Source organism: Ictidomys tridecemlineatus, chromosome 11, assembly GCF_052094955.1.
Source record: "Ictidomys tridecemlineatus isolate mIctTri1 chromosome 11, mIctTri1.hap1, whole genome shotgun sequence".
Classification (NCBI taxonomy): domain Eukaryota; kingdom Metazoa; phylum Chordata; class Mammalia; order Rodentia; family Sciuridae; genus Ictidomys; species Ictidomys tridecemlineatus.
This window is the reverse complement of record NC_135487.1, coordinates 104201963-104227760: the sequence shown is the minus strand read 5'-3', so window position 1 is coordinate 104227760 and position 25798 is coordinate 104201963. Positions and strand designations below refer to the sequence as shown.

The following is a 25798-nucleotide window of genomic DNA, read 5'->3' as shown; positions in this document are numbered from 1 at the left end:
TCCTTTCTCACCATAGGTGCAAGAAATTAAAACAATAAAAAAGTAAAAATTAAAATTATTGCTGGCTAGCCTAGAAAAAATTACCCACCAAAACAATTTATAAGAAAATGTATTCCAAGTTCTAAATTCATCCAGCCAATACCTAAATCTAGTGAATAATACAGATAAGGTCCCAGCTCCTGTGCACAGTGAGGAAACAACTGAAAACTTGTAAAACAAATAATAACATTGCAAGGTGTAATGGGCTCTGTGGGAAAACAAAATGCTGAGCCAGAAAATAGTTGGGAATACATGTTTTAAATAGGGTGACTGAAGTTTCTGAGGAAGTAACTTTTATTCCAAACTTAGGAAAAGAAGGAAGGAGATGGTTTAAGGGCAAGAAGAAGAATAGTTTTAAGAAAATGGAACAGGCCCTGAGGCAGAAGAGAGCTTATCTTTTTCAAGTATCTGAGGAATCACAAAGGCTAGACAAGAATAAACAAGATAGAAGAGTGGAACAAAAATGAAGATAAAAAGAGTGCAACAAAAATGAAGTTTGAAAAGTTAGACAATGCAGAAGCAAAGAGCTGAGATTTTATTCTGATGTCATGGAAAACCACCAACAAATTTACAAAGAAACCTACAATTCTGGGCACAGGCTAATTGTTAGCTGAGGATAGTTTTCATATATCATAAAACTGAATATTTTAAACTGTAAAAAATTCCCACTGCCTTTAAGGCTCCAGAGTCCTGCACTCTTGGTAATACTTGATGCATTTTGAACATTTTCTGTTTATTGTGGGTCTCCCCACCCCTTCCTCTCATCACACACACATTGCTTAGTAATTTCCATATTTGTTAATATTTTTTTCTTTCTATCTTGTACCATACCTAGCACTAAGTAATTAGTACGTACTTAACAATGAACAAATATGGACACATCTAGTATTTAATGAGCACTTAGTTGTTTCTAGATATTAGGGAAACAGAAAGATTGAAATATTCCATATTCTCAAGAAGCTCAAAAGGTGGTGGGGGGGGTTGTAGTCTTATAAATGGATAAATTATAACACGATGCCAACAAATTGTTTGGGGAGTCCAAAGGAGAAGACATATGGTCTGACAAAGCATTTTCTTTGTACATACATGAATATTTATGTGAAAGTCCAACAAAAGTACAAGATTATAATCAGAGATATTTAATGAATACACTTACTAAAATTACACACAATTGTGGGCCTTAAAAAGTCTATCATGTAAAACATTTGTGTTTATAGTGGCTGAGGATAATGACATTTGCCTACCACATTGCTGTTGTGACTTTAGCATGGGTACATCTGACTATCACATTAAAAAAAAAGACAAAAGATAAAAACCAAAAAACTTCAACTGCTGAGCAGAGGACAAGGTAAACTTACACAATATCCAACCTGTTATGTGAAATTCCAGAATTTTCATTCCTCCCCCCACATCTAAGGGTGCCAAGTTTTGATCTGCATTGATTCAGCATTATGTTTACAATCCTTTCACAGGGAATTTGTGATACGTACTCCTTCCCACCTTATGGTACTACCAAAGGAAAATACTAATAGCTGGCACTACCAGGAAAGGAGGCATATTATAAAGAATAAGAAAGGAGAAAGGAAGAAAGAAAAAGAAAACTAATAGGAAAAAAAGGATTAAATTCAGCATTACTTAACAAATGATGCATACAGCAAGTTTACAGAAACAAAAGCCTTTTCAGCAGACTTGGAAGCAAAAATACTACGTGTAAAACAACTTGGATCTAGTGTTTTGCTTAAGTGCAATCTTGCATTCTTTAAGAAAGGAAGTAACTTTCTGGGGGAGGGCGGGGAGCAAAAGTCTTGCATTTCATAGAATATTTTAAAAAAGAAAATATGCACCCTAGAAAAGAAATTGCTATGCAATAAAATATAACTGTCCTTAATAGGAGAGGCAGAGAAGAGTCGTAAAGACAAGTTGTACAAGAAGCTTTTAAGTACTTTTCTCAGCATAGTACAAATACGTAGCAAAATCCTTTCAGAACTTCAATCCCTGGAATTTTATGCAAAAGCCAACTGTTCTAAATTGGTAATATTATAAACACCCTCATCCCAATCTATGTTGTTTTTTGAGCCAGTCAAGTACAGAAGTATTCGAACACATTTCTACAAGTTCGACAGCAGGTACTAAATTTCCTGACTACGTTCAGATAAAACATTAATATTTGTTCAAAAGCATCTATACGTCCGTCTACTGCAGTAGAGATTCGCTTAACTAAAAGATTTCAAGCAAAATCACACATTCAACACCAATGATGCAAAATGCCACACACACACACACACACACACACACACTCGACACAAAAATGCCACGCACGGTATCCTAGAACACAAACAAGGATAAATGTAAAGATCTCATTCATCTCAGCATTCCTGGGAACACTGGCCCACACCAGCGATCCTTCAGTCCATTCTCCTTCCAAGAATATTGCTGAAATTAAACCCTAGCTGGCAATCTCAGAGAGCTCGTCAACACGGGTTGAAATTTCTAGAAAAGTTGCTGACCAAGAAGCGAGGCCCAGCCATGAAACACCACCACCGCATTCCAAAAGGAAGGCAAGCCCGGCGCAGGACGCCACACGGTTCGTGGACTCGGCAGCACCGGGGCAGGAGGGTGTGGACCTGACAGGCAAGGTCGGTTCCGCGCGGGCAGCGCCCCAGCCCTCGACCTGCCCAGCGCTGGCCAGGCAGGCGCTTCTCGCTCCCACCACCCCCGGCTTCCTCACAGCTCCGGGGCTTCCACCCCCGGACCCCGCCACCTCAGCCTCCAGAGTCCCCGAAGGGGCCAGGAGTCGCCCCTCGTCCTCCCCCACAACCCCGCGCGCGAGGCCACCCGGTTAGAGGAAGAAGGACGGCGTCTGCCTCAGCGAGTCCTTCCGCATTATACCGTAATGCCCACCCCTGAGCATCCAGTCCTCTCTTCACTCTGCCTGGGAGAAACGCCTCCCACCACGTCCTCCACTTCCCAGCCGCTTCCCCAAGACCGATCCCCGCAGTCTTACCCCGACCTCAACAAGCACACCCCTAGAAATAACAACTTCGACTCCTGCCGACTGGATGAGTGATCGGCGGCAGCACTTTCACGACACTTTCGCGATTGCCGTAAAGGTAGAAAGGGTCGGGAGGAGCGGCGGCGCGCTCGGAGCTGGCCTGGCTCCTCGGGAGCGCGCCTCGGGGCCCCGCCCTGTCTCGGCGCGGCTGGCAGGGTTCGGAGCCTGCGGGCGGTGCTGGCTGGGCCAGCCAGGTAAGATAGGCCGAAGGTGGGGTCGGTGGGGCAGGAGGACGGATCCAAGCGCCTGGAGTCCCGCCGCTCACTCTAGAGGGTGCGTCAAGGGGTGGGGTCGCAATTCACCCATCACCTCCGGTGGCAGGCTGCGCGTACCCCAGCTGGCACCCTCTCCCTCCTGGGGCTAAACTGTGCCAGGCGCCGGAGAGGGGCTGGTGGTGACGGGAGTCCTAGGCCACCTCCGGGGGACCACAGGGAAGCTGGCGAGTGCAAGCTGGGCGCGGGTCTCCGCACCCCACTTGCCCCCACCCCTGACTCCCTGCGTACCCCGAGAGGTGCTAAGTGCTAAGCTTTGCCTTCCGCTTATTTCCCTGACCCCAGGCAGCGCGGAATGCTGCACTCCTGAGGAAAAAGGCAGTGGTCCAAGTATTTTCTGCGGTTTTAAGCGGCTACGGATAACCTTCCCTCCAGTCCCACAAAAACTAGATTTGAGTAAGTGTTCCTGTGGTCACTTCTGGGCTCAGATACCTTGGGGGTGAGGGCCAGGAGGGAAGTTTGGAATTGAAGTCCCTGGTGACCTTGTGTTTACGGGAAGCTCCATCTGCTATTCACAATTGTATTGCAGGGAGTGGTCTCAATACCGAAAGGAAGTTGCTTGTCCTGTGTGTCCTCGTTCCACTTCTGATTTACAGTAGGATGCATTTGAAAAATAAAAACCACAGCCTAAAAGAATCGTTTTTTCCAGTTCTTCCATATTTTAATTTGTAAATCAGTACCCCGATGCAACTCTTTGTGTTTGAGTATCAGATTCTCATTTTTTTTCCATGTAATTTATAAAGATGTCACTTAATCTGCTAGACTCTTTAGGATTTAACCATTGGAAAAATATTACATTTGTCAGGGGGACACGTGAGAGTTTAGAATAACCATTTTCTGTTATGCTTCGCTTTTCGCTTAGTGGTTCTGTGTAGCTCGGAAAGAAGCTCAAGATTTTCTGTCACTATTTAGAGGAGACTGCATAAAATTTTCATTTTATTACCAGTGACTTAAATATTTGACAAATATTCTAACTGGAGTTCTGTTAGGTGGAGCTTCAGAGAAAGCAGAAAAGATAGGTGAGAGATTCAAGAACATTCTGCTAACCACTGCTAGGTAAAATTATTACTGCATATTTTCAAGTATTTTTTTAATGGTTTCTTGAATCATTAACCATTAAAATTCTAATTTTGCTTAGCTGGGAATTACTCTGTCATGCTTTCTAAGGTGAAAATACAGAAATAATTAGTACACTTTCACACTTAGTCTGTGTGCTTAAAATTTTCACTTTTCATTGGCAGAGTGGTAAACCATTTCAATCTCCTCCTGTCCTCTAAATTATTATTTTAGACCACGAGAACCTTCATGACCTAAGGAGGTAGGAATACAAGATGATTCATTTATTCATGTACAAGATTCTACTGAATTAACAAATGAACCGTACTATCTTATGCTTGCTCTGTTCTACTGTAAGAAATAATGCTTTGAGGGTTTGGCTGTTTTACAAATAAGAATACTGTAACTCAGAAGTTAAGTAACTTGCCTGAAGTCATATTGCTAGAAAGTGGTAAAGATAGGATTTACACTCAGATAAATCTGATCTAACAACTGTGTTTTTTAGATTGCATTTCAGGGACTAGTTAATGTTTTATTTTGCTTAATAATAAAGCATCATTCTTCCTGAATCTTTATCTTTCTTTCTCTAGGAGGAACCTTTTATGTTTTTCTTTTATCCTTTTTGAGGCCAGAGAAAAGATGTCTGGTATAACAAGGGTTACAAAAGTTGATATCCTGGATTTAAAACATTATTTAATTTCATATATTTCACCACCATTATTTAAAAAAATTTAAGTATCAACTCTTTAAAGAAAAATGACCTATTAATATTATAGCCTAATGTTTTTCCACAAACAGTTATGGGTGTGTTGGCCTAAAATTGTACTGTTTTAAATTATGTAGATCAAAACAGTAATTTCATATTTTCTTTTGATATAGAATTCAGGATTTACAAAAGGTGCAAGTTTGGGCAGTTCTGAAGACTACAATTTTGTGAACTTATAAAACAGGTAATTTATCTTTCAGATCTAAAAAAGGAACAAATATTTATTGACTACTTACTTATTATTTCATGTAGTTCTTGATTAAATCTCAATGAAACATCTATTTATTGAGGCTATTTAACAAATAATACTAAAAGCTACTATTTATTTATTTTTTGGCACTGGGGATTGAACCCAGGGGTACTTTACCACTGAGATATTTTTTATTTTGAGACAGGGTCTTGCCAAGTTTTAGGCCGACCCTGAACTTGGGATCCTCCTGTCTCAGCTTCCTGAGTCACTGGGATTATAGGTGTATGTCACCACACCTAGCTAAAGATACTATTTACTGTGCATTATCAGTGTGTTAGGTTCTTTCCTTATGCTAATAAGTATCCAGCACAGCCCAGTGGGATTTTCCATGTTAAGGAAAGGTTCAGTATTTTTGCTGTCCTATTGGCAACCCACTACACACATGTAGCTTTGAGTATCTGAGATGTAGCTAGGATAATAGAGGAACTGAAATTTTAATTTTAATTTACTTAATAAGTTGAACTTTTAATTTAATTAGCTATACATACTATTGGCTACTATATGGACAGTATAGTTTGTGCTGATAATGTTCCCATTTTTCAAAGGAGAAATTGATTCAGAGAAGTTAAAAGATTGCCCAAATTCACACAATTTTGTTAAAAAAAATTTTTGAGCAGTAGAATACTTTACAATTAAAAAAAAAATGGCTGGGCTGGGAATGTGGCTCAAGCAGTAACACTCTTGCCTGGCATGCACAGGGCATTGGATTCGATCCTCAGCACCACATAAAATAGAATAAAGATGTTGTGTCCACTGAAAACTGAACAATGAATATTAAAAAATTCTCTCTCTCTCTCTCTCTCTCTCTCTCTGTCTCTCTCTCTCTCTCTGTCTCCTCTTTCTTCTCTCTCTCTCTCTCAAAAAAAATGGCACAGGGGATTGCCACGTCCCCAGCCCTTTATTATTATTTCTTTTAAATAATTTTTTTTTTGAGACAGGGTCTCCCTAAGTTGCCAAGGCTAGCTTTGAACTAAAAATCCTCCTGCCTCAGCCTCCTGAACTGCTGGGATTATAGGCATACCACATTGCCTGGCCTTAGGAATGTAAAGCAATACAAATAGAATGGATGGAAGGGAAGAAAAGTAGTTAGGTCAAAAGAATTGAAAATATGAATCAAGTGGGTACAGTGTGCACAAGGAAGAAGGATTTTTGTAAATGATTTATGGAGATAGAATTGCTATCACTAAAGGACAGTATATGAAGGCTTTGGAGAAAGGTTACTCAGAAATCCTAAAATCTGGATAACCTGGAAAATATAATGCTGCTTATTAAAGTATAAAAACCATGAACACTTTTTAGAATTAAGAGGATTTGGTTTGGGGTATTTGTTTATTCAACAAATATTGAGTGATTACTGTGGGCAAAGCCTTCTGCCATGCTTAGGTGGATAAGTAAAGTCCCTCTTCAAGGATTTTATTCACTTAAGGCACTCTCCTAAAATGTTCATACTATAGAAAAAGAGTTGTAGGAGATGTGCAAATCAAGTGCTCTCAGAAGAGGGTGCTTATGTCCAAATACAGAGGGATTAGGGAAGGTTGTATGTGGAAGACAGTATTTGAGCTCTGTTTTGAAGAAAAGATGTAGACATGTAAAAACAATAAAGCATGGAGGAAGTTTTATTTCTACCAGTGTGGTAGACTAAATTTTTGGAAAATTACTTTTACCAAAATATCTAAGTGCTGAATAAATCACATTATCCTTAGTTGTCAAACTGAGAGCTGAAGTTGAAATGGCATACTAGCAGCATGACTCCATTGGGTGCATTTGATAGATAGTAGATAAAGCACAACTGGGGGCAAGTGATAGGCTCCCTCTGCTTCCTACCAAGGTAGTTATCCCTGTGACTTCCCAAGTGCATAACTCAAGCAGGCACCTTTCATGTGGTAGTTCCTAAATTTCTAAAGACTTTAGATGGGAATTATCAGAAACAGAAACTATTTTATTTAAATGCTATTTTAGCAAGTATATGACAGATGTTAGCAGTGACTCAAATTTTGCAGAAATTGAAAATTAGTGTCCCAGAAACCTATGGTGGAGAAAGGACCTATGGGTTCTTGGCAAAGATTTGCTATGATTAACTAAATTGATAAAGGAAAGAAGTGATGGGGTAGCTTGTCTGTCCTTGGACAGACAAGAAAAAGGAACAAAACAGAAGAGATTATGATAATTAGGCATCAGTTTACTCAAATAAAGCTTATAATGATGATTTTAGCCATAAAGAAACTTACTTAGTAAGTTGTAAATGTTCCTATTTGGTAGCAAGTCAGATGATCAGAGTCAATGACATGTACAAGTCAAAATGACTGAGATTTCATTATTTGGGAAGTCAGGCTGAAATGAGGAAGCTGAGCACAGTGGAGGATTATGCAGAATGGGGTGGAAGAATATATACAAAGTTCAGGGGAAATACAACAAAACTTTTTTAGGTCCTCCAAATAATTCTCACATAGGAGCAATTTCTTATAATTTAAAAGTATTTCTATGTATTTAAAATTTAAATAAATTAAATATATGAAGTTATGTTTTCTAATTCATGTTATTAACTCATTTTTATATAACATCCTTAGTCTAGAATTTAATGGAGAGAGTGATGTGTGCTATAGACATGTTTAGGTTCTTTTTTTCTCTATTGTGGAGAAATTGGAAATATAATGGCAAAAAAAAAAAAAAAACAACAGTTTCCTGCCCTCATAGAACTTAAAGTTTAGTGTGGAAGATAAAACAAACAAGTGAATGTTAAGTGTGAAGGGTGTCCTGATTGGGGAAGGACTGGGTGCTATTGGGAACAGCAGACACATTCAGCTGGAGCCAAAAGGATTGGGACCTGAAAAATTTGTGACATTAACTGGATAGGTAATTTGGCAGAGGCAATTACATTGAAGTTGAGTCATATACACAACAATATGCATGAAGGCCTGGAATATGCATAATGTGCCTGGCATTGGCACATTAGAAGATGGATAAGAAGCTATGAGAGTTTGAGTCCTATCTCTTATATTCCCACCTTATAGGTTCAGGTAGTTCTCTTAATTGCTCTAATTTTATTGAGAGGATTAAATAAGAGATGTATTTGAGGTGCTTAGTAACATTACTAACACATAGTAAACACTAAGAGCTTCTATAGGGAATAATAAAGATGAGCCAGAAATTATGAACAAAGAGTAGCTAGAGGTGAATATAGAAAGTAAATAGAGATCAGATGATGCAAGGACCTTAAAAAGTAAGTAGAGGTCAGATGATGCAAGGACTGTCTGGACCACATTAAGAAGAAAAGATAATTTGTTAGAGCTTGGGGTAATCATTGAAGGATTTGTTGTAGGAGAGTAAGATGGTCAGATTGCTATTTTAGAATTAGGGGGATTATTCTGATTATTCTGATTGATTGTGCTGAAGACGAGAGAAGGACTGAGTAATGTAGAAAACACAGAATACTTTTCTGGTCACTAAGAAGTGTGAGGGAATTTCTTCCCATAACAGCCAATCAATTCTGCGAAGAAACTATCTGAATGCCCTCTGACTCAGTTAATTCTGACAATATCCACCTGAAGATAGTATCAGATCCTACAGGTTGAGGGCTCAGTCCTATAAGACTGCCCCTATTTCCAGTGCCAGTCTTAAGACCCAAGTTGTTTTATTTGTGCTTCTCACTGACCAGCTTATAAATGGGGATTCCCAGAATCAAATAATTTTCTAGAGTTACTCAGTTTATGTTAAAAGATACTACAAAGGACGTAGCTAAAGGTATACGTATGGTAAGGCATGTGGGGAGTGCCAAGGAGCTACATGACCTCCCTGAGCTCACTACCCTCCAGAAACCTCCATCTACATGTTCATCCATCTAGAAGCTCTCCAAACCCAGTTCTTTTGTTTTTATGGAAGTTTCATTATATATGCATAATTAATTAAAATATTGGCCATCGGTTATCAGCTTAACCTTCAGCCCCTCTCTCCTCCTGGGAGGGGGGGGGTGGAGCTGAAAATCCTGACTCTTTTTGGGAAGGGTGGTTACTGGGGATTTTAACCCAGGGACAATTTACCACTAAGCTACATCTCCAGCCCTTCTTTTATTCTTTCTTTCTTCCTTCTTTCCTTTCTTTTTTTTTTCTTTCTTTCTTTCTTTTTTTTTTTTTTGAGAGAGAGCCTCAATAAGTTACTTGAGGCCTCACTGAGTAGTTGAGGCTGGACTTGAATTTGCCATCCTCCTGTCTCAGCCTTTATTGCAAGGACTTTATGGACCATATTAAGAAGAAAAGATAATTTGTTAGAGCTTGGGGTCACCATTGAAGGACGGTTACCCATGTGCTTACTGCACCCAGCAAATCCCAGCACTTTAAGCACACTGTGATCTTTCCTGTGATCAGCACCCATCCTGAAGCTACCTAGAGGTGCCAACCCCAGTTATCTCATTAGCACATAAAAGATAAATTCCAAAGATTTTAAGAACGTTTTGCCAAGAAACAGATGAAGTTTGAACATCAGCAAACTTTTTTCTTGTCATTATTCCCTAAATAATATAGTATAACAACTTATTTACATAGCATTACATTGTGTTAGGTATTATAAGTAATCTAGAAATTATTTAAAGTATATGGGGAATGTGCATAAGTTATATACAGATACTATGCCATTTTATATAAGGGATTTGAGCATCTGCAGATTTTTCTGAGGTGTCCTGAAACCAGTCCCCCTAAGGATACAGAAGGATGACTATAGATACTTAAAAATATCATAAGGACCCTTCAGAAAGTTAATGATAATCATCTGGCTAAATATGATAATGGTTTAGGTTGAGTAATGGCTATAAAAGTGGAGAGAAGAAATTTAGGGGAATAAGCAGTACTTGGTTATATGTGGGAAAGTGGAACAAAAAGTAAGTTTCTGGCAATGGCAAGGGGGTGAATCTTGGTTCCATTTACTGGAAAAGCAAAGAAGAGCAAGTATTGGAATGGTGTGGGGGATGTTTTTGGAGGGGAACAGCTCAGGATAATAAGTGCAAGGTGGTAGGAATAGATGGCTAACGTAGACTGAAGGAGACTGAAGGAAACTTATGACTTATCTTTTTAAATTTGTTTTTCCACTTCAGAAGATCTGTTTGAAATGTGGTGGTTTCAGCAAGGCCTCAGTTTTCTTCCCTCAGCCCTTGTAATTTGGACATCTGCTGCTTTCATATTTTCATACATTACTGCGGTAACACTCCACCATGTCGACCCTGCTTTGCCTTACATCAGGTCAGTCTTTTTTTTTTTTTTTTTTTTTTGAGACAGGGTCTTCCTAGTTTGCCCAGGCTGTCCTTGAACTTGTGATCCTCTTGCTTTAGGCTCCTAAGTAGCTGGGATTATAGAGATGCTCCACCATGCTAGGCGTGTATAGGAGACATATCTTTATGTCTTTTTCATATTGTATATTGACACTGACATTTTATGTCAACATTTAAAAGTTCTTATTTTTATGTATTACAACAACAAAGGAAATGTAAGATGGGACTTGTATTTGGCTTTTTCTATGTGATACAGAAATGTGGAGCGAATGGGATAAAATTCAGTTGGTAGATTGATTAATGAATCGCGACCCCTTCATGCCTTATCTTACCAGTAAGCATTTGAAGTTGTCTCAGAACCTCAGTGGAGTTCTTCTCCCCTTAACATTAAAAAATGCTGCAAACAAATGATAGTAATAATAGGAAAAGGTGGTAGTGATAACAAAAATGTATTCATTTGTTTACTGTATTCAAGGTAACATTTTAAGCATTCTTCATGTCTTAGATAATTGAATCTTTACAACATGCATATGAGGTAGGTAGGAAAGGTTATCCTCATTTGAGAGAAGAAGGTATGTTAAGTCACCTTTTGTTACTATAATAAGTACTGAGAAAATCAACTTATAAAGAGAATTTGCTGCATGTTTTTTAAAGGTTTCAGTCCATGATCGATTGGCCCTGTTACTTTGGGCCTATGACAAGGGACCACATCATGGTGGTAGTGAGTGGGAAAGCAATACCACTCACCTCATGGCCCAGAAGTAAAAGAAAAGGAAAGAACCAGGGTTCCTTAATCCATTTCAAGGGCATATCCCCAATAACCAGAAGACCTCCTGCTTGGCCCCACCTCTTAAGGTTCTATCACTTCTAACAGCACCTTTCTGGGGATCAAGGCTTTGACATGAACTTTGGGGAGACCTTGAAGATCTAGCTATAGCAAAAGAAAAGAGGTCCAGGAAGCTTAGGTGATTTGCTCAAGGGCACTCAATTTGGTTAGTGTTGGAATGAAGATACAACCTGGGTAGTTTGACTCTGGGGGCTATGTTATTTATTCTTTATGACATGCTTCCTAGATAATTCTGACACATTAAGTCTCAACAATTTTGGGTAATTTTTTTGAAATTTCAAAACTACTAATGATGTGAGTATTCTGAGTGTAGGTATTTAGTTACATGTGCTATGTTTATAACAATTTTTTTTAATTACAAAAAGAGAAGTCCCTTCTTGACTCTTCTAGTTAATTCTTGCCCCCAGGGGTGACTGATGGTTTGATAGATTTCCTTCCTAAGTTTGATTTGTTTTGTCATCTATATTTATACAAAACTATTTCTCTCTTTTATTTCTTCTCACTTTTAACATATTTTTTGGGGGGGTCTTAGTTTTGTTTCATTTGTTAAAAGGTTAATTATATAGGTTAATGATTTTTTTGATTGTTAGAAATAACACTATAATAACAGTTATATAACATGTAACTTTATATATGTATGCTACTATTTATATTTAGGTAGATTTCTACAAGTGGGATTGCTGATAGGTAATAGCATACCAACATTTTTAGTTTGACATGGCAAATTCCCCTATAATAGCATTTCATCAATTGTGCATTCATAAAGAGGAAGTGAGAGGGCTAGGGTTGTGGCTCAGTGGTAGAGTGCTTGACTAGCATGTGTGAGGCATTGGGTTCGAGTCTCAGCACCACATATGAATAAATAAATAAATAAAGGTCCATCAATAACTAATAAGTATATTTAAAAAAAAGAGGATATGAGAAAAATAATAATCTTTATGAATGGTTTCTGAGTTAGTAAGATTCAAACTTTTAAGTAAAAGTTAAACATTAAATAGGGAGGGAAGATGATGAGAACATTATTAAAATATCATTTTTAAATATGAACATCTACCAGTGTTTTAATCTAAATGATTCTACATGGAATATAGTGAGGTCCATAACTATTCAACTTCTTTATGATGCTTTGGAAACATCATTCTTCATAGAGAAACTGAATGCATTGCTTTTGTTGTTGGAATTAAGTAGCATTTTTCACTTTATGTTTGTTAAACTTATTTAATTTATTCATCTATTTTTTCTGAAAAATAACCTTTCCAATACAGAAAAAGCAAAATTTTAAAGATTGATAAACAGAATATTCATTTTGGCTTTTTAAAATGTCAAGGAAAGATCTGGGCATTACCATGTATGTTTGTTTTTTTTATAGTGGTGGGTTATCAAACAAATGATAAAAGCAAATTTGGTACACTTTGAGAATACTTACAAAACCAACACTTTTTTTTTTATGATTTAAGGTTCTAAATTCTAGGAATAATTTGATTGATAACTACCACTGTGCTAGAGATACACCCAGCCTAAGGAGCTAGACCATTCTTTAGTAGTTCCTAGAGAAGGCATATATTTAAGATTCATGAGGGCCTTTCAGTATTTTTATTTTTCCTTCTGAGAACTTGTCTTCTTTCACTTTAAAGGAAGTTTAAATAATTTCGGAGGCCACTGAGTTCTTTTTGAGAGTTTCAGTTCTCTGATGGTACTCCATGTGATCTTCTACTAGTGCCCTAGACACTTCCTTTTCTCTCTTGCTTTTAAAATTTTTTCTGCTAATGAACTTGGTGTTACTCTGGAATCTTTCTCCAACATTTTAAGGTATTTAAACTCTAGCACTGATTTACTTCTCCTAGGCTCATTTCTTTCATTTACAAAATACTTAAGATAGATGTTCTACAAAGTTCATTTTAGTCTGTAAATCCTATCCAAAATGTTTAGTTTTTACAGCCCCAAAGGACAGAACTGAATGTAAATTACCCTTAAAGGCAAATATTGCTGCAAGTTCACTTCTCTTTTTTTTCCCACTTGGTTAAAGTGTTAGGTGCCCAAGATCCTACAGTTAGTAAATAGTGTGTTTTCTATTTGGTTCTATGTATTGCACAGTACCCTGAAGGTCAAGCATGTAAACAGATATGTTGCAATGTGGAATGGCAAGTCATTTTGATAGAAATCTGGACAAAATGTTGTGTTACTCTCCTAGAGGAGTGAGTAGTTCAAGGCTGTAGAGAGGAGAGGCCTCAAAATTGCTCTTGAATGTTAGCTTCCTAAGGACAGGGTCTTTTGTTTCACTTCCCTCCATATTCCTGTCTCAGAAATGATGTCTAGCTAATGGTAAGTACTTGATTAAAAAAAAAAATTTTTTTTTTTTTTTGGTACTCGGAATTGAACTCAGAGGTGCTCTACTACTGAGCCATATCCTTTTATATGTTTTATTTGGAGACAGGGTCTCACTAAGGGCCTCTCTAAGTTGCTAAGGCTGGCATTGCTGGGATTACAGGAGTGTGCCACCACGCCCAGCTTGATACTTTTTTAATTGAGCAAGTATTAATTGGATTATAGGCAAAGTCAACAACAGGTGCAAAAAGGCGAGTTGTGAAAGGGCCTATGGTATTCAGGGAGTATTCTGAATAGACAGATAGATGTATGTGCTTGGTGCATGGTAAGTCAGCAACAAAGTCTTAAAATAATAAGGGTAGCTTTTTCTTCTTTAAAAATCAATTTATATTAATTTCTATTATGTGAAAGGTAAATAATCTTAAATGTTGTTAAAAAAAGTAAAGCAGGCAAATATTTGAAGTATAAATTATCATGTTCTTTCTATAAAGTGATATAAGTTGAGCTCATGGATTTTTAAAAGATAAAGGGTTTGAAGTAACTCCTGTTACTACTTATTCCGTAGAAGAAATACACACATATATCTAGTGTTATGGTTTAGATCTAGAATGTCACCCAAAGTCTCATGTGTTGAAAGCTTGATCATCTATGCAGCAGTGTTCAGTGGTGGGACTTTTGGGAAGAAATTGGATCATGAGGGCTCTGACATGATCAGTGGATTAGTCCCTTGATGGCTGAATGGACTATTTGGAAGTGATGGAAATTATAGGAGGTTGAAGGATGTAGGTCCTTCTCTGTGGGCATGCCCTTGGGGACTATATCTTGTTCCTGGCCCCTTTCTCTCTACCCCCTCCTCTTTCTGAACTCTTCAAGGTGAGCAATTTCCTCACCATGAAGTACTGCCTCTCCACAGGCCCAGAAACAATGGAGTCAAGTAACTGGACTTAAACCTCTGAAATTGTGAGTTGAAATAAATTGTTCCTTCTTTCAGTTGTTTATCTCGGGTATTTTGTTGCAGCAATGAAAGCTGACTAAAACATGAAATGTGATAAATTCACATTTTCTTTTTTTCTTTCAGTGACACTGGTACAGTAGCTCCAGAAAAATGCTTGTTTGGGGCAATGTTAAATATTGCTGCAGTTTTATGTAAGTAATGAGAGAGATTTTATCAATCAAAATTAATACTAATTACTATTTTCTTCTTTAAACACGATCATGTTAATTATTTTATTGTTATAATTGAGGAAATGTTTTATGAACCAAAACTTTATTGATTTACTGAAATATACATTCTTTAGCTATGATTGTTTTAAATATTTGAATTCATTTGTGATATTTATTGTTTGCTTATGTCAAAAACAAGGAAAATTATTCAATTTATAGAAATTCATTTTATAGCTGAACTCTTCAGAAGTATGTCTGTAAAAGCATGTCTTTGTTATGTTTTTTGGCAATACTTTGGCAGTGGAAAGTTTGACTTGGCCCTTTCTTGACAAGTAAGTATGGAAAGTGGGCTTTTTTCCTGTATAATCTGAATGTTATATCAGATTGAGCCAAATTGTAGTAATTTGAAATAAAATGATATGAGAATGAAGCATATAAACTTTTGGATTTTTTTTCCTGTGCTTATTTCATTCAAATTCTAGAGCAACTTACATTTGCCTTTGATGCTAATCATGAAGATATTTTGTATTTTATAGAGCTCTTAGACATCACACATCTCTTAAGTTTTATACTAAATATTTATAGACATGAGACTAATGGAAGGCAAACAACTTGCTCAGACACACAGAGAAACCAGTAGTTCTATGATGCAACCTTAAAAGTTCTTAAAATCTACAGCTATTTTGTTGTTGTTGTTCTTCTCTCAGATTAACTTTAAAAGGAAAAAAATGTGCTTCTGGATAGCAGTGACCTTTGTGAACTCTTCATTGGCAACTTTATTCCCTGGTTATTTATTACTTTGTTGTTTTTCCGATTCTCTCTTCCCAGGCATTGCCACCATTTATGTTCGTTATAAGCAAGTTCATGCCCTGAGTCCTGAAGAGAACCTTATCATCAAATTAAACAAGGCTGGCCTTGTACTTGGAATATTGAGTTGTTTAGGACTTTCTCTTGTGGCAAATTTCCAGGTTTGTGTTTTAGCCCAGCATAGGTATTTTTTTTAAGTACCTAATTATACATGTTTAAAAAGGAAGCTTGAAACATTCAGTTACATGCTGTTTTTGTTTCTTTGCCTTAATAAAATGGAATCTAGTGCCTTATGTTGTTGACCCTGTTAGAAATAGCTACTTTCACAATAAAAAATTCAAATGCAGTCATTAAAAAAATATACTTGATTCTAACTTTTTAAAGGATCCACAGGATAGTTAATTAGCCTCTTTATTACTACTTAATTGGATATTGTTTCAAGACCAAACAGAATTGATATAAGTGATACAATCAGTGACTTAAACACCAGTTGTTTTGTTGTTCATATGATAAGTCACAATCATTTTCCTACTTTATGTACTTGCTAGATGTTTCAGTTGGTTGCCTTCCCATTCCTAGGTGCCTAGCCCATTAGGAAGTAAGGAAGGATCTATAGCTTTTCTAGCTTTTTGGGGGGAAATTTCTAATATTACTATCATTATTAATAAATAATAGTATTAGTAATATTAGTTACTAGTATTAGTAATATTAATTCCTAACATTCCTAATATTACTATTCCTAATAGTAGCAATCAGCCTCACCAAATATACTCATTTGAAACTTGACAGTAGTGTGCTTTCTGAGAAATATATTGATAGTCAGTTTTATTGTGCAAACATCATAGATTGTACTTACACAATCTAAGATGCCAGTATGTAATTTAATATTATAGGATAACCGTATATATGTGGTCCTTATTGATGGAAACATTTATGTGGTGCAGGACTGTATTTGTAAACTCTCCACATTCCTGTCTGTTGATGCTCTTCAGAGGAGTCGATAATAATAATGGCTCCACGCTTGATATGTGTTAGATTTTGATTAATCTCCTTGCAGTCTTTAAAAGTTTTGGATTTTTGCAGCATTTCATATTTCCAGTTTTTAGATTAGGGATGCTCAACATGCAGTAAGCTCTATAAGCATAGTCTATGTGGACATTAAGGTAATGCTAACTGCTGTAACAAAGCCTGAATTTTCAGTGGCTTATCACAGTAGAGGGTAGAGGTCTTACACATGAATCCAATACAGGGTTTTTTTTTCTTTTTTTCCCATTGACTCGTGGCTTTTTTCCCAGAGTAATTTAAAGCCTAGCCTATGTCCATCTTTGGGCTTTGTCATGCCCTAGGGCCTCTGTTTACTGCAGCTATTTGGCTGAAACAGTAAATTAGGAGATGGCAAAAGTCACACCTACTTCTTAAAAATTTTAGCTTATGTTAAAAAATTTATTCATAAAACTTATTAGGCAGACTTTCTTTAGGGTCATCTTGACTAGTGAAGGGACAACTGCTGTGAGATTTTTGCAGTAGCAGGAAGAAATTGGGCTCACTTCTAAATGCAAAGAAAAATGGGAATTTATAGTGAAGAAGCAGCATGGTGGTCAGTGGATGGAAAATTACTGAGAAGAAATATCAGGGATAAGGAGGTATTCTGACTAAACTCACCTAATAGGATTCTTGCTGAAAGCAGACCAGGGTGATTATATATCACCTGGGGGATGGTGGAGTTTGAGGAACCCAGTCAGGATCAGCAGATGTTTAAGATGGGGGATCCTAGTTAAATTGACTTAGACAGACTCTTGCTAAAATTGGATTGCAGAGATCAACATGGAGTTCCACATGTCAGGCCTAGTTAAGAAGAAAGTTCAGAGTATTGTTTGGTCAGGGCAAGATTCCCTGCTACCTTGTGGTGACTCACATCATTCTACAGATTTCCATTTGCTAGAAGTGGAGGTTGGGGATCAGGGGGTAGCTAGAAAATGTAGTTTTGCTGGGCATTAATGTTCTGAACAACTCTGTACTATCTATAGAAGGGGAATAAAAGTTTTGGTGGACAGTTAAGTAGCTATCTATGACATAAATAGAGTCCTGCCTTTTTTCATCAGTTTTTATAGATCTGTGTTAAAAATTACTTTGGGAACTGGGCACAGTGGCACAAACCTGTAATCCCAGCAGCTTGGGAGACTGAGGTAGGAGGATGGCAAGTATGAGACCAGCTTGGTCAACTTAGTGACACTTTGTCTCAAAATAAAATTTTAAAAAGGGGCTGGGATATAGCTCAGTGGTAGAGTGCTTGCCTAGCATGAATGAAGCCCTGGGTTCATTTCTCAGTACCATACACAAATTTGGGGGGAACTTTTAGGGCATGGCTAGTGATTCATTGATGTAGTTGTCCTTTGATAATTTAACAAGATCTCATATCACCATAGGGTAAAAATGAATCTTAAATATTTACCCAATCCAGTAAATTCCAATAGTATTCCCTGATAGAACTCACATGAGCTGCTTTTCTACCTTGATCTCATCTACTAAGACAGTTTATATGCTTGCTTTTTTGTTTTGTTTTGGATTCCTCTTGGCTTTTTAATTTTTTATAAGATTACTCTTTCTCTCTTAATCTCATCTCTTCATGCAACTTTGGACCTGTTGAATGTCCTCTTCATCTTTCACTGTTGGCTTCCTTGCTGGCCCGGTTCTTTAGCAGACCCTGCAGCATTATCTAGATATCTAGTAGCTCACCTTCCTCTGTAATATAAACTTTTCCTACTTATGTAAAGTGGTGACTGTATTGCCTCCTCCTTCCCCTTTTCTTTTGCAGTTATAAACTCTATTTGACTTACACAGCAAAAATTATATTTGAACTTGGTCTGTATTTTCACTTGAAAGAGAGTTTAACACTATATTTATTTTAAATTTAACACTATATTTATTTTAAATAGATTAAGAACCTACTGGTTTTATCTTTTAAATATTTCTTGTGCTAATTCCATCTCTGTTTCCCTCTGTTTTGGTCAGCGTTTTCATTGCTGTGACCAAAGCCCAACAAGAACAATTTTAGAGGAGGAAAAGTTTATTTGGGGGCTCACAGTTCCAGAGGTCTCAATCCATAGACAGCTGGCTCCATTCCTTGAGGTTTGTGGAGGGTCAGACATCATGGCCGAAGAGTGTAGTGGAGCGAAGCAGCTCACATAATAATCAGGAAGCAGTATATATTATATAATATACCTCAAAAGGCACGCCACCCCCTGCCCCCCACAACACCCACCTCCTCCAATTACACCCTACCTGCCTTCAGTTTCCACTCAGTTAATCCTCATGAGGGGATTAATTCACTGATTGGGTTAAGGCCCTTATAACTCAATCATTTCAACTCTGAATATTTTTACATTGAATCGCACATGAGATTTTGGGGGACACCTACTATCCAAACCATAACACTTTTTCTACCATCTCCTTTTTAATCAATTTAGATTTCATTATCTCTCATCCAAACCATTGGTTCCTCTATATTTACTCTTACTTGCTTTTAATAAGTTCTTGATATTGGAGCCAATGTGATACTTCTGAAATGTATATCTATCTCACTCTTTTTTAAATGTGTACTCTTGCTTAAATCTTTACAGGTTCAGAAAATACATGAAAAAAGATAGAATCAAGAGAGGAAAAATAATTTGACTAATTAATTAATTAACTCTAAAGATCTTAATATAATCTCGGTTTTGTCTAACCATCTAGCCTCATCATTCTTGTTCTTAGTGTCTCTGGTGTATATAATGCCAGCCTCTTTTGGGTTCCTAAAATAAGACAAGTTTATTTAACTCTTTTTTCATATGTTATTAGGCATGCCACAACCCAGAGCTTAAGAAGATTTAGGCTAAGATCTTTAGCCTAAGATCTCAGTACATACCATAATTTTCTGTCAGTTCCTCCTATAGAATATTTTGAATTTTCTTTTTTTCATGTGTATTCTCTAAGCTTCTGAAAACTGAGTCCTCATAGCTCTTATTACATTCTAATTTTATATCAGTGTTTATTTAAATTTATTGAATTTTTTGATTATAATGTTTCTTCATTAATTTTAAGTGCAGTGGTTTTGTTCACCACTGCATTTCTAGCACCTAACAGTACTTAGCACAAATACACTCTGATTAATTATTTAGGAACTTATTGAGAGAGGCCAAAGGACTAAGCAGATTGAAAAACAACAAATGCTGTTACTACTACTATAGCTGTTTTCATTTTAAGAGATGCCTAGCTGTGTGCCATGATGCATGCCTGTAATCCCAGGGGCTCGGGAGCCTGAGACAGGAGGATTGCAAGTTCAAAGCCAGCCTCAGCAATGGCGAGGTACTAAGCAACTCAGTCCCTAAATAAATAGGGATGGGGATGTGACTTAGTGGTCAAGTACCCTTGAGTTCAATTCCTGGTACCTCTGCCCATATACCCCCCCCCCCAAAAAAAAAAAAAGCCTAGTAACTGAGAGTATTTGAAGAATATTTAAGGATTAAATATTTTGAAAACAAATTTGTACAAATGGTTAAGTGTCCTCAGTGCCCACAGAGGCATTTTTCCCTCTAGTAAATTTATACTCCAGGAAACTTAGAAGGGACTAATAAGCAGAAAAATGTATTAGTTTCCTTGAGCTGCCATAACAAAATGCTGCAAACTGGGTAGTTCAAGAGAAATTCATTTTCAAAGTTGACGGGGCCAGAAGACTAAAACATTAAAGTGTTGGTAGGGTTGGTTCTCTCTTGGGTACTCTAGGGAACATCTTCTCCCAATTTCTGATAATTTCAGATAATTTCTGGTCTTTTTTGGTTTTTGACAGCATAACTCTAATTTATACCTTGGTCAGCATGGGGCATTCTCTCTTCCCAGAGAGACTTGGGAAGGGTTAAGAATAAGTAAGTGGAAAATTAGTTTCTAAGTTTTATTAACTGCTTTTAGGTAAAGATTTTAGATCAGAGGGCTGGGGATGTGGCTCAAGCGGTATCGCGCTCGCCTGGCACGCATGCGGCCCAGGTTCGATCCTCAGCACCACATACCAACAAAGATGTTGTGTCCGCCAAGAATTAAAAAAAGTAAATAAATATTAAAAATTAAAAAAAAAAGATTTTATTTTATTTTATTTTTTTTTAAAAAAAAAAAAAGATTTTAGATCACTTATAAAACATATAAGTTTTATGTCTTAAGATTTGCATACTTATCTCTATAATTTCTTGTTTGTGTTTATTTCATTAAAGGATAATTTTTTGAGTTGTTAAGGGATATATTTTCAAAGGGATAAAATCATACCTTTTGTATAGGTATCAAAGATTTTATTGAACTTATTAATTATTGAAGCAAACAATAGATATTATAAACTAGCTAAAAAGAACAGTCCAAGTAACATACATTTGTAGTTAGAGAATATGGGAATGAATTTACAAATGGATGCAAAATTAGTGAAATTGGTCATAATTCACCTGGTGGTAATCAGTTGTATTCAGTAGAACATAATTTGCATTTGTATGGTTAGGGATTATTTGATTATTGTAATTTTCTCTTGAGTTAATGTCTGCTCTTGTTTATCAACTTCTGTCATTATAGAAGATCTTACCTTATATTTACTTAGTCTCTAAAATGATATTATTAAGCAGAAAAATTACCATTAAAACCAGTTTTATGTACATCCATTTCAGTTTTTTAAAAAGTTAAATACTCTCCATTCTTTACTTTTTAATTCATGGGATTTTGTTAAGGAACTATGTTCTGACATTGATCAGGCTATATCTATACTTCGTCAATGTGTAACACCCTAAACCACATAAAAATAGCCCTTTCTCTCTCAAAAGGAAGCCAATGTCCCTAGCAAATAAATTACAATCTCTTATTTAGTCTTCTCTTACCTTCATCTAAGAAAATTGAACTCTGTGTTTGTGTATTAGTACAGTTGATTATAAAAGAGGAGAATCAAGTTCTAATCCCTTTTCTTTTGTTGTCTTAGTCATTACATATCTTCTGTGTCAAGTACTGTATTGGATCTTTTCAAACAAAGGAAATATAGATGACACCAGTTCAGAAAAACAGCAATTCAACTGAAAACCTTTTGACTGCAGAATTTTAGAGAGCTCTGTTGTCTTTTTAAAGCAGAATGTACATATAATGTTAAAAAGTAAAATATAAGGGGTTGGGGCTGTAGCTCAGTGGTAGAGCACTTGCCTTGCAAGTATGAGGCACTGGGTTTGATCCTTAGCCCCATATAAAAAATAAACAAATAAAGATATTGTGTCCATCTATAACTTAAAAATTTTTTAAAGTAAAATATAAGCAGATAACTATAGGAAGGAGAAAAATTATAATTTGTAGTATTCCCTGGTGTATAAGACCAAAGAAGAGTATTTTAATTTGAGCCCTTAAAATACATTTAAATTTAAGCTGAATTTAAATCAAACCACCTCATCCCCAGCATTCCCAGCCATATTAATCCTTCTTGAACTACTCTTTCTATTACCCTTATCACCATGTAACATACTGTGGAGTTTCCTTATTTCTAAAATTTATTATTTATTGTTTGTGTAGCCTCACTAGAATATAAACTCTGTAAGCGCTGGATTTGTGTCTGTTTTGTTCATTTATGTATCTGAGGACTTAAGTAGTACATGGCTTCTAATTAAGTACCCATATTATTAAATGTAAACATATTATTAAATGAGTAAAAGAACAAATCAGTAATTACTATCATATTTTCAGTGGTAGTATAATGAAGTAATTTGGTTTTACTGTAATCTTCAGGTTCATGTTAAATATTAAAAGAAAAATGTTTTAGGAAATAATATGTTATTGAATCTGCAGAGCTTCTCCACTCAGTGAATGTCCTATTGAAATATCTGGCTTGTGCTTTTGAATATTGGATTGCCAATGTGTTCTGAGTTTCCCTTATTGACTTATTTTTTTTTTTTATCTACCTCAGAAAACAACACTTTTTTTTGCACATGTAAGTGGAGCTGTGCTCACCTTTGGTATGGGCTCATTATATATGTTTGTTCAGACCATCCTTTCCTACCAAATGCAGCCCAAAATTCATGGCAAGCAAGTCTTCTGGATCAGACTTCTGTTGGTTATCTGGTGTGGAGTAAGTGCATTTAGCAGTATCCTTCACTGTAAAGTATGGCTATACTTGGAAGAGAATTGAATAACAAAAATTAAGTGAACACTACTGGTGCACAATGTAAGCACCTTTTTTGTGTGTATGTGTGGGAGGGAGTCTTAGGTTATTAACCCTAAACAAACTAAAGGACTGTAAATATAAAACTCAGTAACTGAGCCAAAAAATTAAGGTAATGTTTAGCCTGATCATACTCACTTTAAAGAATTGAAGGATGCCCTCCCTGTGTCATCTAGTAGAAGTTTATGATAGAATTATAGTTTCTGAGCAAAGAGAGAAGGGATCTACTATGAGGACTGATTTGTGGTGATCATCTGGGCACATTTTGAGTTTTACTAGTGCCATGTGACATTCAATCTTTAAGAAACTTGGTTTGGACTTTGGCAACAAATATATGAGTTATCCTATTGGACCTTCAAAGTGATTTTTGTTTTGGATCTAATTTAAATTTACAGGTCTTCTCTGAGATTCTTCCTTGACTTATTTTTTAATAGTGCTGACTTGCTCATCAATTTTATACAGTGGGGATTTTGGCACTGATTTAGTACAGAAACTACACTGGAACCCTGAGGACAAAGTAAGAACTTGGATCTTATAAAACTTAGTTTTATATTAAAGATGACTCTTCGGGTTGATTTTGATGTATTTTTCATTTTATCACTAACCAATGAGACTTCTTTAGTAATCAATTATGAATTGGGATTTTTTTCTAGATATGATATAGTTTATGCAGATCCTTGTGATATATGGATATTTTTAAGACATGTAGAGAAGTATAATGGCAAATGTGTTTTCTCAGAAATTTCCCTAAGTGTGGATACAGTATACCCAACTGGGATTTTTCTGTTTTTAAAATACTTGTTTTCTGAACTGAAAAGTATCTTCTCCCACATTTCATTATTTTGTTACATTTTCTGGAAATTTATTACAGACATTTGGGTTCTAATGTAGTAGTTATTTATGTGGAGAAAGTATCTTTGATCCTGAGAATAAAAGAGAGGAGGGATATATAACTAAGAAATAAAAGGAGTTTATCTGTTTTCACAAACTACTGAGCAGCATTTTATTTTAATCTGTTTTATAACTTTCAGCCCTAAATAGGGCATATTTGTGGGAATGAATGAAATGACTTATTAGAGTCTCCTAATTGCAATCTGTATATTATTTCATACTCTAAAAATAGCCCTTACTAAGTTTATGTTGAACATTTAAAAACTTTTCTTAGTAGCATTTTATGAATCTTATGACTTTGGGAAATAGTAACTTTTTGGTTGTAGAATAGGAATTCCCCTGTTTTGTTTTAGTAAGTGGAAATTATATTTGTTCTAGGTGAGACTAAGATAGCTCATGTGATTTAAGAGGAATTTCTGTCATCTACTTTAATTCTTAATATTATGTTAAATAAATAACATAATATTAAGAATTAAATAAGTGTTGATTTTCAGAAGACAAACTAGTTTATAAGAATTTGTTTTATTTTGAGAAATATTGTAGATTAAATGAAATTTCACAAAACTGTAAGTTTTTCTCCTGTCATTCAGGGATATGTGCTTCATATGGTTACTACTGCAGCAGAATGGTCTATGTCATTTTCCTTCTTTGGTTTTTTTCTGACTTACATTCGTGATTTTCAGGTAAGAAAACACAGTCTTGGATTTATAGTCAAACTTCCTTCGGTGGAGTAAGAGAACATTTCATTGGAAATTGTTCAAAATCTGGCACCATAAATAATAAACAGAAGATACCTTCCCTGGTGTAATTGTTTGAGTTTGGGGAAGTGGTGTATTGCTAATGAGGTTCAGCCTCAAAACTGGAAATGAAAACATACTTGAAGAAATTCTTTTGTAGAATTTTCAACTCTATACATTTACATAGACCATCCTCAACCTTTAGTTTCACTGATTCTTCGAGAAAAACAGGAAACTTTCTGATGAGAAAAGCTTTGTTTTTCTCGATCACTTGATAACTTTTTAGGAAAATAGCACTCTCATTCTTGTTATTCATTAGATGGATTTATATCTCTAATCACAGAAATTGTATAGAACTTACTAAAGAGGAAGTTACTCTTTCTTTAAGGAGCAAACTTCTCTATATAATTTTCTTTTTTGTTCTGTTCCAGAAAATTTCTTTACGGGTGGAAACCAATTTACATGGATTAACCCTCTATGATACTGCTCCTTGCCCTGTTATTGATGAACGAACACGACTACTTTCCAGAGATTTTTAATGAAAGTATAAAATATTTCTGTACTGATTATGATTCTCAGGGATGGAGAAAAGGTTCAGAAAAGTAACTTACTACCCTCTGAAATTTTCAACCAATTAATCAAGACTGACAGTGACATTGATGAATCCTGATAATCAGGAGACATGAAATAAGCCATTTGATAAATCTTTTTAAGGATATAATCAAGAGGACTATTTAAAAACATTTATACCTATACTTTTTTATCCCAGGAAATAAAATGAAAGGACTATAACATTGTAGTTTTTTCTACTTTATTTACAAGAAACATCCTGAAGTGCACCAGTCTATACAACCCAGCCTTTCACATTTGTAAGTCACTATAAAAATATGTTTTGATAGCACTTTTATGAGAGACATTTTTCCATGTTTCCAAAATAGTAAGTATTCGTTAATAAATTATTTAGAATTGGGCTTTAAAGTTTGGAGTTTTGCCACATTAATACATTTATTATAGTGTTTAAAATGTTGAAAAAATATTTTTTTTTGGAATCCATCTATAAATGGAAGCAGACCTGATTTTTTTTAATGGCTTAAACTTTGCACAAGAGATTGTGTAGGAATTGATTTGATT

At 36.0% G+C, this 25798-nt stretch overlaps 2 protein-coding genes across 12 annotated transcripts in view; one reads left to right on the top strand and one right to left on the bottom strand.

Annotated features, from left to right (window-relative positions):
• Cept1 (choline/ethanolamine phosphotransferase 1) overlaps positions 1-3195 on the bottom strand; it is a 36961-nt gene extending 33766 nt beyond the window's left edge. For 2 of the 6 annotated variants that reach the window (XM_078026991.1, XM_005338129.5), the window contains exon 1: positions 3044-3194. The gene's annotated coding sequence lies outside the window, so the exon portion shown is untranslated. Of the gene's footprint in view, positions 1-2546; positions 2781-2928 lie in introns of those variants that run through there. The other 4 variants (XM_078026986.1, XM_078026987.1, XM_078026990.1 and 1 more) reach the window with 4 other exon arrangements.
• Dram2 (DNA damage regulated autophagy modulator 2) lies at positions 3134-25459 on the top strand. Of its 6 annotated transcripts, none has more exons than XM_005338128.5 (10): positions 3136-3285; positions 3649-3759; positions 5299-5369; positions 10519-10663; positions 14943-15010; positions 15857-15996; positions 22785-22962; positions 23474-23556; positions 24521-24613; positions 25099-25459. In XM_005338128.5, the coding sequence occupies exons 4-10, from the start codon at positions 10533-10535 to the stop codon at positions 25204-25206; spliced, it is 801 nt and encodes a 266-aa protein (XP_005338185.1). In that variant the 5' UTR covers positions 3136-3285; positions 3649-3759; positions 5299-5369; positions 10519-10532; the 3' UTR covers positions 25207-25459. The 6 variants fall into 6 exon arrangements, with proteins under 6 accessions (XP_021590824.1, XP_005338185.1, XP_013219605.1 ...); XM_078026992.1 differs by having other exon boundaries at positions 3227-3364; XM_021735149.3 differs by lacking the exon at positions 24521-24613 and having other exon boundaries at positions 3134-3285.
• Positions 25460-25798: the final 339 nt, after the last annotated feature.

What these genes read in the sequence shown, in the direction of transcription:
- Dram2 (XM_005338128.5), top strand. Translation starts at nt 10,533, where the DNA reads ATGTGGTGGTTTCAGCAAGGCCTCAGTTTTCTTCCCTCAGCCCTTGTA. An exon ending in CTCTTGTGGCAAATTTCCAG is followed by an intron (nt 15,997 to 22,784) that starts GTTTGTGTTTTA and finishes TATCTACCTCAG; the next exon opens with AAAACAACACTTTTTTTTGC. An exon ending in CTTACATTCGTGATTTTCAG is followed by an intron (nt 24,614 to 25,098) that starts GTAAGAAAACAC and finishes GTTCTGTTCCAG; the next exon opens with AAAATTTCTTTACGGGTGGA.